The sequence below is a fragment of the Apteryx mantelli genome, chromosome 4, assembly GCF_036417845.1.
Source record: "Apteryx mantelli isolate bAptMan1 chromosome 4, bAptMan1.hap1, whole genome shotgun sequence".
Taxonomy (NCBI): Eukaryota; Metazoa; Chordata; class Aves; order Apterygiformes; family Apterygidae; genus Apteryx; species Apteryx mantelli.
The window spans coordinates 52552900-52569842 of record NC_089981.1 but is presented as its reverse complement, the minus strand read 5'-3'; the positions used below and the strand labels follow the sequence as shown (position 1 = coordinate 52569842).

At 39.9% G+C, this 16943-nt stretch overlaps 1 protein-coding gene across 1 annotated transcript in view; it reads right to left on the bottom strand.

Annotated features, from left to right (window-relative positions):
• Positions 1-161: 161 nt before the first annotated feature.
• The window catches only part of PLEKHH1 (pleckstrin homology, MyTH4 and FERM domain containing H1), a 55790-nt gene continuing 39008 nt past the window's right edge, over positions 162-16943 (bottom strand). Inside the window, 12 exon segments of the mRNA XM_067296592.1 lie at positions 162-3493; positions 3798-3944; positions 4490-4576; positions 6163-6292; positions 6848-6990; positions 7870-8011; positions 9918-10018; positions 11546-11701; positions 12122-12299; positions 14912-15009; positions 15872-16048; positions 16714-16826. Of these exon segments, the coding sequence (XP_067152693.1) occupies positions 3317-3493; positions 3798-3944; positions 4490-4576; positions 6163-6292; positions 6848-6990; positions 7870-8011; positions 9918-10018; positions 11546-11701; positions 12122-12299; positions 14912-15009; positions 15872-16048; positions 16714-16826 (1649 nt within the window). The 3' untranslated portion in view covers positions 162-3316.

Below are 16943 nucleotides of genomic sequence, written 5' to 3'. Positions count from 1 at the left end.
GGAAGATCAGCAGAGAGAAACAAGGAGTCAGGCTAGGGCAAGTTTGCCCCAGTGATGTGCCTGGATACCAAACCTCATCTTTGTACGCATCTGTTGACCTCAGGGCTGTTTTGGCTTTTAAAATAATAGTTTGTTTCACTCTGAGAATAAACACAACTTCATTCATGATAACTGCATTTTATTAAGAACAAACAAACAGAAATCTCACATTATCTCCCAGTCAGCCTTTTGCATACACACAGCAGTTAGGAAAACAAAGGCTTTTGTCATCACATTCTATACTTTAGAAATAGTCCAGTCATTGCCAAAAGCATTGATTAAAATAAAAATTTTCTCTACCAATCATCATACAAAATAGGTATCTACACAGGTTTTTTGAAGTCAGGTAGGCTATAAACAGGAGGTATATGTGCATCCATCAGAGTGGGTTGGTCCCTGAAATACTCAAGTATTGGTGAATATTTTTAAGAAATAAGGAGGCAGAAAGAATTCATATGCCACGCTTGTGAATTTAAAGTGCAATTATGTCAGAAAATAATGAGCTTCATGACAGCCCCTGCTCATTCAACATGTCTGCTTCCTGTTTGCCCCTGACACAAGGCTCTAAGAACATAAGTGTTAGTGCTGTAAGGTAAGTACAGCCTCCAAACAGTCAACTGGAGACTTTTCTGCCATAAGCATTCTCAGCGCAGATGACAGCTTATTCTGAAGCAGCTTTGTTACTGTGGGGTTACAAGAAGCAGACTGCCAAGTACCCCTTCAGGTTCCAGAGGAATTGTTTGCTGCAGGTGACTATGTGAGGAGGAATAACGCTCTCTTTATTCAAACTCACATATCTGTCCTAAGATCACTAAGAGAGAGAATGCATACTACTGACCACTATAGCAGGATACTTAGTCATTTGAAAGTGTCTAGGGAAAAAAAAAGACTAAAACAATGCCTTCTCAAAATTATTTTTTTGGCTCAGAAAGCTTCTGCCATTTACAATAGCTTGAAGGAATGGTCCTTAAATTCATGACAAGTGGGTAGATTGCAGTATGTGCAAACCAGGTCTCTGTTTATATAATCTTTTCCTGATTTATGGCTGCTATATTGTTTCCATAACCCACCATCGTTTTGTTTTTTGGGGTTTTTTTGGGACTGTTATAAAAAAAGCTGACAAGGGATTGTTTAGAATTATACAAAATGTTTGTGTCAGTCCCATGCTCTTCTCTCTTAATTTATGGCTATGCACCCACTATAACCTTAAACAGAAATTTTTTGAAGTATCAGCATTGGTTGGATATTTCAGGGTTGGTGGCAGGTACTAGGAAGTAAACACACTGGTATGGTTGGTTTGTTCATTTGTGAATGGCTTTAGTTTGCTATTGCTGAATTCTTTATAATGGTTGGATTCACACTGTTTTAATTTGGGAAAGTTGCCCATGAATGCAAAATTATTATGAAGTTCCACATAGTACTTTAGAAAAGGGCAATTATTCTTAGATTTTTTAGAAGGCTTATGAAAATAGTAGAACTCAAGCCATGTAGATGTAGATGTTCAAAAAGGGCTATTTTTCTTTTCATTTGTTTAAAATTCATTAGGTTTCCTTCAAAGAGACAAAGTCCCTTTGAAACTGATAAAAAAATATTATTTAGGAAAGTGAAGGACAGTACTTGGATATACATTTGCTGACTACCTCCTCGTTTTGGTAGCATGAAGGAAGCAGGAGTTTGAAAGCAGCAACTTCTGTGAAGTCAGAATGGCAGAGCTGATTTGGGGTTTTTTGGGAAGATTTGTGCCAGCTGCTGAAAGACAAGAAGTACAAAATTTGCTTGCCTTGCCTTCCTTTGTCTGAGATCATGTGCAGTTTCAAACACATCCTGAAACATAACAGTGATCAACAGAAAGAGTCTTTGAAAGTGCTTATCTGATGCTGGGCACGCGACACATTCAGCCCTGCAGCAGAGATTAGTCTTCATCCATCACACAGAATAGCGTCGACTCCTGTAATACATCAGTCCTGCAGGAGCTAGGGCATCATCTGACACTGCACCAGTCCCAGTCGCCCAGAGTCCTCAACATGCAAAAAAGCCAGGTTTCCACCTTTAGTTAATTAAGGTTGAAATTATTCTCAAGTACCACTAAACTCTTGTTCCAGACTCCCTGTTTCAGGTATAAAATAATCCTTGACCCACACCAGAGTTCTTGTCAGTTCCTCTTCTCTCAGGACAGTTTGTTTTTCCTTTCTTTCCTGTCTGGAGCAAGGACTAGGAAAGTTTCTGTGTCTTTGAATTTGGGCACCAGCTTCAGGGAGGAGGCATAGCTCTAAGGAAATTTAAAATTGTAGTCTTGGTTGTGTTGAGCTGTTGCATAAATATACATAATTATTGTAGGTGTCTATAAAAAGACTGTCTTAATTTTTATTTTGGGAGTGGCAGCAGTGAATCTAAATACTGCTGAAAACTTTAATATGATGGCTGTTCACAACCAGAGCACAGAGTTGAAGTTATGCCTAAACTATCTAATCAAACTATGTCATGTTAATCTTTACACTCTGGTAATTGCTTTTTTCAGTATGTATATAGTTTGTGATGCAGTGATATGCAGCTCCTCATACAGGCATTATTCAACAGGATGCATCCTTGCGCAGGGTTCATGCCACATGCCACAGTATCCGTTACCACCTGTTTTTAATTTTAACAGGACTGTGTATTCAGCTTGCTGCAGTCAAGTCCAAGCCTATATACAAGTCAAATCTGCCCTGCAGGGTTTACAGTCTAATTCAGGTAAAGAGCAGGCAAGTTAATGATTGATGCAAACAGAAGATCCTTAGAAATAATAACTGAAAGGGGCTGTGATGAGGAAGAGAGGCCACTATGAGTTTCAGAGTTAGACTGAGGTTCCAGACATAGGGTATGCAGTGGTCTAAAGGCAGGTGCAAAGCTGTGAAAGGGAGGGATCAAAGAAAATGTATGTGCTTGAAAGAAAAGCAGTAAGATCAGGAGACAGAAGAAAAACAGAAGGAAAGAGATGTGGGGGATGTAATGTGACTGGAGCACTGTGCAGGGAAGTGATCTGAGCCATGGTGTTTTGGATGGAGTGTGGCATGGAAAGGAAACTCCTGCAGAGTTCCAAAATCAAGCCTTTCGAAAAGAAAGGACACTGCCTTTACCCACACTAAGGAACTTCATGTATTATTATGGAGAAAGAATTGGAGCCTGTATTAAAACAAGGTGGGGAACCAGCAAAATCACAGCAGTCAAATTCAGTACAGAGCAGTGCAAAAAGACCAGAAAAAAAAAAAAAATCCCAAAAGTCATTTGGGATGAGCCCTCAGAGCAGGGTGGGACCCTTAGTGCTTTGGGGCATGGAAGGGAAAAAGCACCGGCTTTCAGTCTCCCAGAGCTTGTTAGCAGGTGTTTTGCTTTGGGAGGGTTGTGTAGAGGATGGGAGTGAGGTTGTTGAACGGTAGTTAATATAGCTGGCAATAAGAAGTGTTGCTTCAACAATCTAGGGAAAAAAGAAAATGATTAACTGTAAGTCAATTAGAGGAGAAAGTGCCTTTTATTTTTTTTAATCCCTATTGGCAGCAAAACTTTTGCAGACAACCATGTCTCACATGAAGTTAAGTTAAGGCCTGTCTTTGAGAGTTAGGTAGAATAAGTTACTCGGTTAAAAGTTCCAGCTTACAAGGGATTTCTTGAATATATATTCAAGAATATACAAGTGCAGCAGCCCTAAGTACCATTTGCCAGTGCTTGTACAAAATGCCCAGCTGTGATAGATGGAAAGAATCTCTCTATTTTATAATTACCTTTGGAACTGCCATTGTGAAAAGGAGCTTTTCAGTGCTGTGTTTTCCAGAACTCCTCTCTTTCATCTGACTGACTACAATCATGAAGTCATCTCGACAGCCTCCAAAGGTCAGCACAGAAGAGTATGAATAAGAGAGCTTCAAGTGCTGCAGACAAAGAGTTGGAAAGAGTTATACTTCCATAAAAGAAAAACATCCACATCAAAATTATGTATTTGCTATTTACTGCAAGAACACTAGATCTGCAGCAGTAATAGCCAGTCCTGCCCCTGTGAAGGGTTTGACTGTATAGTTAACAGCTGGCAGAGAAATCTCAAATGAGAAGTGCATTTTTAGGATTTTCCTGGCTTGCTCAAGGCCTCGTTACTTCAGAGCAGCAGCCCAAACGCTGTTATATCTCTGATGAAGGTAACAAAGTCCATCCACCACTGACATTTTACAAGATGTCTGAGCTTGTTTGCTGCCCATCAAGTTAGCTGTCTCATGAAACCTTACCTTCCAGCGTGTAGCTGTAATTTTCCTGTGTTTATGCAGTGTTCAAACACAGCCCTCACTTCCCTCATCTCTAACTTCTACAAATTAACTTCTGGCTCCATCTGAAGTTAAAGGCAAACTTCTACTGATTTTAAGAGGACTCAGAGAAATGTGTTTTTGTGGGAGATGAGTTATTTTTCTTAAACATTGTTCCTCACCATACTGTTATAATCCAGTATGCTGATACCATCTTCATTCACAGCTATCCAGACTGGACAATCTTCCAAGGAAGAAGGCAAAACAGGCTGAGGAAATAAAAAAATTATTAATTTAGACATTTCTTGAATGCCACAGAGAAGAGGTTTCTGATATAACTCTTGGGTTTTAAGGATAAAGTGGAGGTGAGAGAGAACCCTATAGGCTCACTGGTTTGGCCTAATTTGATTTTTAAGAGGGCACCTTTCAAAATCTGGAATGACTTTTTTGTGTGTGTGTAGATAGATTTACACAGAGATGCAACAATGACAAAGATTTTTGAGATTAGTTAAATCCCATCAGTGTTGTTAAAAGTGAAGGTAATGCTGGGAGAAAGTGACAGAACGGCAGTTCTGCTCTGTTCTGGTTCTAGTTCTTGTGCTACCCTTCAGTCAGGCAGTCAAGCCTGTTGGTTTCCATAGTCCCCGTGCACCATACACCTCATCAATGCAATTTTCTGTCTTGCAGATTTTGGCAAATGTGCATCAGTCATCTATTAAAGATGTGTTATGTGTTGCTATGGCTAATGACATGAACCTTTCCTGGCAATCTGCTGTTATGTGGCTAATGCCATAGTTTTTGCTGTTTAACTACTGAAAAGTTATAAAATATGTTAGTCAGTGTTATTCCAACTGTGGATGGAACTGTTCTGTATTCTGATTCTTCAGTGTCAGTGACCTCAAATACCAGTAACAACTTCTGCTTTTACTGCTGATAGCCACAAAGTTTAGGGGAAATCACTGTGCTGCCTGGACTTTTTGAAAACTTCTTGTATATTTACTCAAGAGGTCCCTTTTATCCTTAGACTTTATTCCATAACTATAACAGCTTTGACTTCAAAGCAAGGGACATGTAACCATGAGCAAGACCCTTTCTCAATAGGGGAGGGTCCTACTTGGTAGGGGAAGATACTTAATGCCAAAACAAGACTTCTCAGACAGGCCACTGTGTGCTAAGACATTAGGATAGGCAGGGGTAATAGGAAGAGAGCTCTAGTTTGGGATGGGCTATAGGATGGTATGAGCTATTGGGAACAACACTCCCACTAGCTGTTCTTTGCTCTTCTGCTGATGCCTGTGGGCTGGCAGCTTACCCAATCTGTGCCTCAGCTTTCCTGTTTGTGCACCAGGACAGCAGCAGCGCTTGCCTCTCTCATGTAGCAGGGAGAACAGCCAGTTCTGTGCCAAGCAGAGAACAGGACCGAAATACCCATTCTCCTTTTAGCTAACATTAGCTGCAGGGCATGATTTATGGGGGACTCTTCCCTTTTCCCCCCAGTGCTATGTCAATATTTTTAAAACTATCATTGCAGCCTCGATGACCAGGAAATACCTGCCTGTAAAAGCTTTGGAAGGGTGTAGTAGGGAGAGGTAGTATCTTGTATTATGATGAACTGATGCAGCCAAGAAGTTTCAGCATTTATTACAGAACGCTAGCAGCCCCTAGTGTCTAGAACATACTCCTCTCCTTTCTAAACCAGTGTGGTAACCAAACAGAGCTGGGCCAGAGCAGTATTGTTCAGTTTTTCCCCTTCTTGAAGTAGGAGCATTTTCAACCTGTTCTACCAGAGATCACAGATGTAGCTCTGCTGGGAGAGTCCACTCTCAAGAAAGAAAAAAAAGTGTGTTCTGGTTACCTTAGCAGCAAATATTTTGGTTCCAAAGAGAGGCCATTTCCGGGCCACCGTCAAATAAATTCGAACACATTCTGGTGGAGAGCATCCCTGCAGCATCATCCACTTTGTCGCCAACCTGTCGGCCACTTGCCTTTCAGAATCCAAGACACAAGACAGCACCACTTACTAATGTCTTTCAAGGTAAGTAAAATTATATGAGGTTATAAATGTACCTTTAATTCCAAAGGGCTGTTCTACACAGCATTATGGACAGGGCTGATAGCACTGTCAGTTAGGAAGGTTGTACAACCTGAGTTTATTTTAGCAGTTTCTGTACATTCACAAATATTTTACTATTACTTTTTTTAAGACTTGGGGGAAGGGTAAAATAAAAATTCAGAAACAAAATTAATCTTAGGCTTAGACAGGTTAGAGTTTGTTGGAACTGAGTTGTGTAATTTGAAAATGAAAGACATAAGCTTCTAGTCTAGGGGAAAGTTAGTTGGTTGATTTGGCTGTTTTTGTATTGGTTAACTGCACTTTCCTTGCAAAGGAACCTTCTCCTGAGACCTGTGTTTTTTCTAAGCTTCTGCATTAAAATTATATTGACAGGGCTCCTTGAAACTTTTGAAGTATGTAGAAAGAAATTTGCAAGTATAATAAATTGTTTTCAGTGCAAAGTATAAGCGAACAAATTTAATCTTACCTGAGCTGCTCAGGAGTAATGTTTTGCTTATAGCGTTTGGGATAGAATTTATCTAAGACCTGGTGGAGAAGATGCTGCATTTTGGATTGTGATGTTCCCCCAGGACTTGAAGACACTGGTCGGTCCAAATCCCCATATTCCACCTAAGACAATGTTATAAGGTTTGGAGGTTATAGTGCAACTGAACATTCCATTAATTCCCATACTGATATCTATCGTGTTAATTAAAGTAATGCAAAATGACACTATTTGTCCTAGGGAATTTTGTCTGCAGTATTTACTACAGTAAATATACAACAGAGCAACTACTGGGGATATGACTGCCCAAGAAATTCTTTACTGATCTAAGAAAGCTGGCCCAGTAACAAGATCTGAGCCAGCTACTTGTTGTAGGAAGATGCTTCTGTATAACTGCCAAGCTTTGGGATTTTATTTTCAATTGGCCAATTAAAAAAACAGCACTATTTGTAAATAATGTCGATAATGTTCCCAGCCACTTAATCTCAGTTTACATTGCTTTAACAAATGCAGCAATAAGTTTCAGGCCAGTAAGAAATGATTATCCTGTTTTTCATGCCCACAACCCATACTTGTGTTTTATGTGGTAAAATGCTAAATACAAGCCTGGAGGTCTAATGGAGAATCCTACAAGATGCTTGTTTACTATTAGGTGGTATTCTAGCAGTGATACAATTTTCATATCTCCACTGAGACACTAACTGGAGCAGTTCTGGGGATATTCTAGCCTAGCTGTATTCTCCTAAGTCTCTTAGTGCAATATTTTTCTTCAGAAGGAAAGGAGAGGCAATCCTATGGCAAATTTTCCTACAGCAAAAGGTGTTCTAACAACATGTCTTTTCTTCTTTGTATGCTGGTATAATGTGTTTGGCATGGGACCTCCCAGTTTAATGAGAAATACCACTTTTGATGAAAAAGTTAGCTGCTTAAGTCAGAGATATTCAGTATGCAGCCAAACTCCCTGGAGGACAAAAGGGAGGATTTCTGCCCATAGCCATGCTCACCTGAGCCATCAGAGCCACCATTTCCAGAGCTAATTCCTTATTGACAGGAAACCTTCCACTGGCTATTTCACTGCTGACTTGGAAGGCCAACAGCAGCCGTTCCCGGTCTGTCTCACCTTTAGCCTGGCTCCGAAAATACAGTCTAAAAAGTAGAAAAAATTGCAAAGAAAAAAAGTTGTTGTGAACTAACTGAGAATAGAGGTGGAAACTTTAACCAAGGTGGGTAAAAATAAAAGTTCCCCCCCCCCCCAAAAGTGACCTTTGTGCATTAGGAGGGAACTGGACAGAGATTTGAAAACTGAGGTGTTTCCTTCATAAGCAAGATTTGGACAAGGATGCTCAAAGTATGCTTTCTAGCTCTGGAAGCCATTTGAATACTGTAAGCCAACCACTTCAAGACAGCAAAGCCAGAGGAAACACAGAAACATCGTGTCCCCCCTCTCAAGCACAGACAGGCAATATTTAAGACATGGGCTGTAACTTCTCCGCTTATTAGAGAATATAGACCTGCCTCTGCTCTGAGACACAGCAAGTGTTTTGTAAGCTTCTGTATGGCAGCCTGGCCATTCTTATATTCATTACAACCCTCAGTCACAAATGATCATCAAACACAACTAAAATCAGATAGGAGCCCAGTTAACACTTGTTGTTTTTCCAGGGCTTTTATGACCAGTTACAGTAAAATTGTTATTAAAAAAGGTCTTCGGTTTGCTTCAGCAGGAAATAAAAGACCCGATTAGCAGCCTTTATTGTTAAAATTGAAGAATCATTCTTGCAAATCAAAGCTTCCTAGTAGTTTTTATTCGCTTCACACTCACTATTTCTTTGACCTGGTAGTACAAGATGACTAATGAGCACTAAAGATACCAGCTTGGGGAATGCTTCCCCAAACCATTCCTTATGTATGCATATTTACAGCCCACAACATCTAATTCAAACATTAATTTAAAGCTAAGTCTATGACCATATATGCCACAATAGTCCACAAGATACTTCATTCCAGTGGTTAAAGATCAGTTTGTTTATGTCTATATCAATTCAAGATTAACACCACCATTAGGACTATAGTGACCTTTCCATGCCTTATCAAAGTCTTTGGTGTTAGAACAGCCCAGCCTTGGAAAGACCTTATCAAAACATCCTTGCTGTCCAGTCTAGGCACATTCCAGTCCAAACTAACATACTGCAAGGTTTCACTGCTGAAATAAATACTGCCTTCTGTGTCAAAAGTAATCACTTCTGCTTCTATTCCTGTTATACCAACTAACAAAGTTCTCATAAGTTTATTTTCACCATTACAATCATCAAAAATGTTCACATAGTCAATACAAAACTTTGCCGCTCCTTTGGTTTTTGGGTGGCCTTTGTTTCCCCTGAGATATGGAATTCACATGCGGAAAGCCGTTTCCTTGTTCTCATACATAGCGTCACCTTTAATTCAGAATTCCTGTCTTTATTATAAATTATGAACTTGTTCCAGTTTTTGTTGTAGATCTTTGTCTCATACTTTTCTTCTCTACTATCTCTCCTCATCTAACTTTAGCATTTCTCTCTTTCTCTAATACAGTCAGGGTACTGCTATTACATGTCTCCTCTATAGGTCCTGCCATTCAGAGCATTGTTATTGTATCTTTTTCATCTTCATGATTCTTCACTTAACTGCAAGTTTCAGCTTATTCTTTTTCACTAGTGATTTTTCCCTCAGGTATCTCTTCCTCTAACCTAACACACATTATTTAATTATGTTTTAGGATCCAGGCAAATGAAATTGTGCCAAGTATGTTTTATTGTGCTATAGCTAGTAGTTAACCTGTTTTAAGTCTATTCTGCTATTGCAAAGCATTTGGGGTTTTATCTCCAGGTCATATACCTTCTTTCACACATGAACCACACACATACAGAAGTTATTGCATCTCATGTAGAACCTGACTGCATATTAGCTGAAACAGTTTTGGCACTATAAAATTACTGGCCATCTACAGAGATATATGCAGTCTACCAATATTTAATTAACAAAAGTGAGGCTGCCAACAAACGAAAGCGGGTACCTGTTCTTATAGGTCAGTTTCACTGTTCTTGTACCACCTTCATATTTCCCAGGGTGCAGTTCTTTTAAGGCTTGTTCCCATTTAGAAATGACATCACAAATCTTTAAAAATAATAGTCAGAGAGAAGAGAGAAAAGCTGAAGTCAAATGTGCAGTCAAGGCTTGTGGGGAAAGTAAGAGAAAAAGGTACTGTGGAACACAGAGATGAAGCAGTATAATGGCTCAGCATAAACATCGCCAAAAGGGACAAACCAATTCCTTTTTCTATTACACAGTATGTAAAAACAAAAGAGTTTCAATAGAAAACTCCACTTCTAAATCTGTATGTGAATTCCAGTCTAGTACCAACTCTATGGCTATATCTATGTTAGTAAGTAGTGTAGCCCATGAGGAGCAGATCTGCACAGCGAAACAGTTGTTCCTAAGACCCTATGCTGCACTGTATGTGTTTTGAAGGGTTTTCCTTTGGACTAACTTTAGTCTGGTCACATGGCCTGAAAGCCCAGTGTGTTGGAGAACATCTTCTAGTTCATGTTTCATGTGAAAGAAATCCAGTTCATGCTCTCTAAGATTGCTCCACAGTGTGAACCAAAGCATGGTTAGTGGGAATGACTGGGAGGTTTGCTTCAAAAGTATCCTCCTGAGCCAAACTAAAGCACTAATGTGGATACATCCTCTGAAGAGCAGCTCTCTGTATGCCTGGCTAAACCAAACCCCCTGGATCTGACTGTCCAAACTTTGGGAACATCTGAACCTAGAACCCAACTTTGTACCTCAGACCTGTTTTTAGCAAAAACAGGGTTAACATCCTCAGTTACACTTCACTTTTCCAGGTTATTGCAGTCCTTCCACAAATGGTCTAATAAAGGTCCCTAGTTCTCTTTTGATAGCATATCAATAAAGGGAATGTGAGCTTATGTATGAAATACATAATTAGATATCCTAATCCTCTCTTAGGAAGCTATTGAGATTGCCTCAGCCAGTGGTTTAACCAGTGGAAGTGATGCCTTTGATTGTCTCAAACTCCATCATTTACTCTAATATCTCATCTCTCCAAATGGTGGTTCAATTACCAGCAAAGCTCCAGACCATCCAATCTATACCAGGCCATGAAAGCAAAGCATTTCATTTGGCAGTCTGTGTGGCAGTTTCCTCTTTATGACATCTGAGTTAAAGTCATTTGGCATTTTCTCCCTATGCTACCCAACGTAAAATTTCACACTGTGTAAAAGTGAATGTTTATGTTCTTTACAAATATCAGGGTCTCTTCAAAGTTGCCACTGCCACTGTTCCTCCCTCAGTGTCTATATGACAAATTATTCCCCCACGTTAGTACCAAAATCTAGCTAGCTCACTCACTTAAGGCAGTCATCCAGTAAGTTAAAGCCTGTTCGTTTTTTTTTATTATTATTATTTTTTAATTTACCAGTTTCTCACCTACTAAAATAGAATGTGCTTTGTCTTAACTAGTGTCTCAGATTAGACTCAGCTAATTAATATCTCATCTTTGAATACTAATCTAGATAGCAATACCTGAGTTCAATTGATCTTGATGCATTAAAAAAATTTAGCATCCATTCAGCAGATCTTCAAAGATGTATGCTGCATATAACAGATGAAAAAAATTACCTTCATGTTGCCCTGCAGACAGTGCTCCAAATCCCTGCCAGAAGGATCATCTGTGAAGAGATAGAATCCCATGTGGGATGGCTTCCTCATTCCTGTCTCCTGGTTCAGCTGCTGGATAAATTCATCAACTGTTGAGGAACCATCAAAACCTACAACCTGAAATGAAATAGGAGCTAACTGAACAGAATTTTCAAAAAACATGACATTGATGATTATCAGAACTAATGAAGCCTTGTTTCCTACAGATTGGTGTCTCACAATTGACTGCCATCTCCAGCTGAAGTTTTCCCCCATGACCGCACATATGCATTGTCTCCCTTCACACTGCATTCTTTCTCTTACCGAGATGCTTACAACAGCTCTCCCAAGTCCCCAAGTACCTTTTCTTCACAAGACTTGTAGAACTGCATTCCTATCATTTTCTTAGAAAATATGGCTAAAAATGGCAAGGAGAGAAAACAGTATCTGTCTCCAAAAGTCTGATATGTATAAACACCATCGTGCCACCCACAGGAAGGAGGCAGATTACAGGGCAGTCCTCTAGCGCCCGGAAGAAACGCAGCCGTGGTGGCTCACCTGGTAGGTTCCATTCATGAAGTGCACAGGGATGCTGAAGGGAAGCGAGTGGTGGTAAGGGTTCCTCAGAAGGATGGACACAATCTCCATTCGGGAAGGCTTGGCTTGCCGCTCACCGGTCTGCACAGTGCGGTCCACTGATCTCTGGCAGTAGATGGCATACTTGCCTATTTCACTCCTACACAAAGAGCCGAGGATGAGCCACAATTATATGCTTTAGATATGCCATGTCCTCTTCCCTTTCCATGCCACGAGAAAGCATTGCTCCTTGAGCTTTTGCTCAAGCAGAGATGCACCTCTATGCAGATATCCTAGTTCATCTCAACAGACTAAGAGCTGAAATGAAATCTGTAAAAGCTTCAACATAAGCCATAGCAGATCTGTGAAATTCAGGTAGACAGTGGACTTGCTGGGAAGAGCAAGAGCATTCCCTGCTCCCAGCTGGACTGGACACAGTATAGGAATATCCTCTTCTGTACCCTGTTCCTGTCACAGTATCCATCAAACCAAGACTAGGTGGTTCACTGTCATGCCAGAGGAATTACTATCATGTTACTATCATGTAGAGTCCTAATAAGAACTAATAACAAATTGTAATGCGTTAGTCTCAGTTATGGGATTATAAGGTGTGTTTATCTATTTACACGGTTATATAAATTACAGGTTTCCATGTATGAATCCTATCTGCAAATCAGCAGAGACTTTTTCATTCAAAGTAGGCTAAGGATTTGTTGATAGTTAAAAACAGTGCAGGGAGAGTTACTAATATGATCCATTTACTATCTAGTGAAGAGATGGCTCCACTAATCAGGACCAAAAGGATGCAAGTGTCTCTAAAGCTGGGCAGGAACAGTCAATTATGCCTTTAGGAAAAAATCTCAAGAATGTATATAGTGAATAAATTCTGAAACTGAATGCAACCCAAAGAATTATAAGGATTTATAACTGTACTATTACTTTGTAGGGGGGAACAATTCCATTCAAAATGCCTTCAGGAGCTTAGTAGGTGATTAAATTTCCAGTTAAATCCCTGCAAGCAACATGCAGGTCAGGAGCTCCTGCTTTTCACTGTAGCAAGATATTGCTCATCTCCCTGATAATGCAATTGAACTGTGATCCAGAAGCAATTTTCACAGAGGGAGAATCTTGCTTCAATGAGAAGCTGTTGATCCCAAATTCTCCCAAATGCTGCTGAGCCTGGCTTCTACTGACCGAGAACTGTACCCCACTTTTCTTCCTTGCCTAAATCATTGGGTATATACTTCTTCTAGGTCACCTTTCATGAAAAACAATACCTAGGATGACAATCTTGCGTAAACTTAGATCATAAGCTTGACACAGTGTAAACATCCAAGTGCCTTGTTAGCTGCATGAAACAGAGGAAGAATATCTGTGTCTAACTAGTCAGGAAACAGCCAAAACTGCTCCATCTGAAGAGAGATAAGTATTCCTAAAGCTAGGCAGGAGGCGCTAATCTAAATCTCATTTAGCAACTACTCTAAATCTAATCTAAACTAGAGGTGGATAGGAGCATAATTTGCTTTAATTTCTGTGTATTTGTTTCTAGCCCTAGTAATTGTATGTTTCATAGCTGGGTTGTATGAATACATTCCCTTTTAGCTTATGCTTGGAATTTATTCGTTGATAAACACGGTTTGGGGCTAAGAACCTGGCAGACCATCAGCATAATAATGCTTGAAACTGATGTGTTAAATCAGTTTCACAGGGCCCAACAACTCCCTACCTAATTCAAGAGTACTTAGGGGTAGTAGAGCAGCTCCTCTAAAGAGCTGCACGAATCAGCTTGGGAGCTGGTAATGCGCAGTGTTGACCAGATGCCTTCTAGTTCTAGCCAGAAGTTCCCTAATATTGCTAGACAGTGGAGAGAGAGACTGAACATTGAGGAGCTGCTGTCACCTCTATTTCTGTTTCTGAGAAGAAATAGTGAATATAAGGCAGCATGAAATAAAATTAAAAAACCCTGGATAAGAGGAATACACAAATTTCCTTTGCAATAGCAGAGTTACAGCTTGAGTTCTGAGGCAGACTTAGGCTGAGTATTTGAATATGAGTATTTGCTTGAAATGAAACCACACTTTTAGCTATGTCTGGCCTTCAGATTGAGCATATATTGCTGCAGTAGACAACTAGATAACTCTTTAGCCATGACCCCCACAAGGACACAGTGAGACATACTGAAGACCAGGTCACCAGGGAAACACATAAATAGCAAAGCATGCACACCAGAGAACAGCTTATTGCTGTTACAGTAGATCCTGTGCTGTCTTTTTATTGGGGAAAATGTTACCCAGTATAACACACTAAAGAGATAATAGAAACAGAACTAGAATGTATTTAGTGTTTGTTAGTTTTTCCTAACTTTTTAACTTGTTGTTCTTTGCCTCACTTTTGTTCTCTCAGCAGACCTGCTAATCTGACAGCAAAAGGTAATCACCTGAGATTGATTTTAAACACTTACTTTGGTCTGTACTTAAATTCTATCAATTAAACAAAGTAGTTGTGCCAGTAAAAAACCACCCTCAGGTGGTTCCAGTTACACCTGCAGAAAGTTCTGTAGCTAGTATGGTTTACCGAGTTTTGCAAATTAGCTTAAGCAACACAATGAGTGTGAATGATGGAAGGGGGGCAGGCTGACACAGTGGAGAACCTTCTGGCTCCCTCCTCAACTTATTTTTGCAGGTGTGAGTCCTAAAATCACTTCCGTCTGTTTCTACAGTGGATGTGAAAGGCAATGAGCTTAACAAAAGAAAATCCTGTTGCAGTCTTTACCTGGGGTCTGCATGCCGCTGCAAGTGCTGTTTGATGTACCAGAGGAAGTGATGTTGAGGCAGGAATAGAGGAGCACATAAAGCCAGGAATTGCCAGCACTGTGAACATAAAACTGGACATCGTTCTTGTTCTGTAGTTTTTGCCTGTTGGCTTTAACAGAATACTGTAACCAAAATATTGGATGATGACTAGTGCTTTTGAGAGTGACCATTTTTAGATAGGCAGTTCAAGATGCTTTAAAGAGAAATGATGTTAAGAAGACAGGCTGCTCTTCAGTATCTGAACCTGGACTCTGAGAAGAGGCTTTCTAAATGACTGGTCACTTTTGAAAATTTTGACTAGTGTACCAGAGCTAAGTGAATAATTAACACCTAAATTAATTAATCAACACTTTTTTCCTTTTTTATAACTGCAAATCATAACAAAGAATACATTGGGGAATTTTGTTTCAAAATACTCACATACTTCCCCAACCAGATTTTATTTTCTCTATAGCTCATTTGAACCAGAAATATTATAATCAAGCATCAACATTTATATGGTGACTTATAAATCTGATTTACCCAACAATTATAGTGCAAAAATCAAATTTCATGCTTAGTTGTAATATTCAAGGCTTGCATGCTGTTGATTAAATAAAACTGAAGACAAAATTAATACCAGGTGACAACTGTAGATAGACAACACAACATGAGCTATGAATTTTGATTGTGAATATGGTCGGAACAGACCATTTGCAATTTGCAACTGGTAAATGGTTAAATTCCAACTAAAATTTGTTTTGCAAATAGCTACATTCTCAATGTTTTTTCTTTGTGTATCAGCTTTGACATTCTCTTTCCACTAGAAAACCTTTAGCATTTGCAGAATTTTCTGAGAACCAGTCTCATTGCTAATTATTAAAAATATGGAATTAAACAGAAAGTACTTGCAGAGTGGAAGAGACAAAGAGGAACTCACCTGAATGACTGAGTGGTTCTGGGGCTGTCGGCAGCTGGTCTGTTTAACAAGCTGACAGTAAATTTCATTCTGGAGCTCAGTATGCGTCAGGCAGACCTGCAGCGCTGTCTGGGCAAGTGACACGTGGTAATCAATAGAAGGTGCCTCCACAGGGACATTGATGAACAGCTGGCAGGACTGTAAAAGGGGGAGGTTATCCAAAGCCATTCATACAGAGACGCTTCTCTGGTACTTTCCAGGTCAGGTTCCCCAAATGCGTTACAGACAATTGATTAATTCCTCTAAATAACCCTGAAAGGGGAAATAAATACTAAATTCTTATCCTGCCCTCTGGAAATGAACTGGAAAATACACTAAACCTCCCCCAGCCTCAGGAGCTCACGAATCAGCAAGAGAATCAAGAGGAAAAGGCTTTCTGCCTTCCAGGCCTGTGCTTTACCTTGCTAAGACTGTCCAGCCTTAGTTCTGATCTTGTAGAATGCAAAAGTCAAATCTACAATTGCCCTACCATTGGCTTTACTGCTAGAAGGCACAACAGAGTTTGTTAGTAAATTTTTTGTTTCCTTCAATCCAACTATTGGAGAGGAAAGAGGGAGATAAGGCTAGCTTTGAAGTGCACAGCTGTGTGGGACATTGCTTCTACCTCCAAGTTCCCTACAGGGAAAAGTTAATTCCCTAGGGAATGAATGACACTTAATAAACCAACTGTCCTATTGTAATTAATTAACCCAGCAGGCCTGTCTGAACCAACTAATGGTGACAGTAGCTGTTGTGACCAGAAATCATCCGGCCCCAACAACTGAACAAAATAACTGAAAACCATGTAATGTCCCTTTAAATACCTTGAAAAGTTTCAGAGCTTCAGTTTGCAGAGCCTCCGATGGCAGAGTGGTGAGGGATGTGTGCAACCCATCTTTACTGTAGCACAACATAGGATGTTTCCACAGAGGAGAATCTGAGGTGGTAGATGGGCAAAAACATTCAATGTCAGAAACAGAAGATAGATACAGTCTCCACACTGAAAAAGAACCTTACTGATGGCAGAGCATCCGGGAAAGCTGTGCTGCACTAG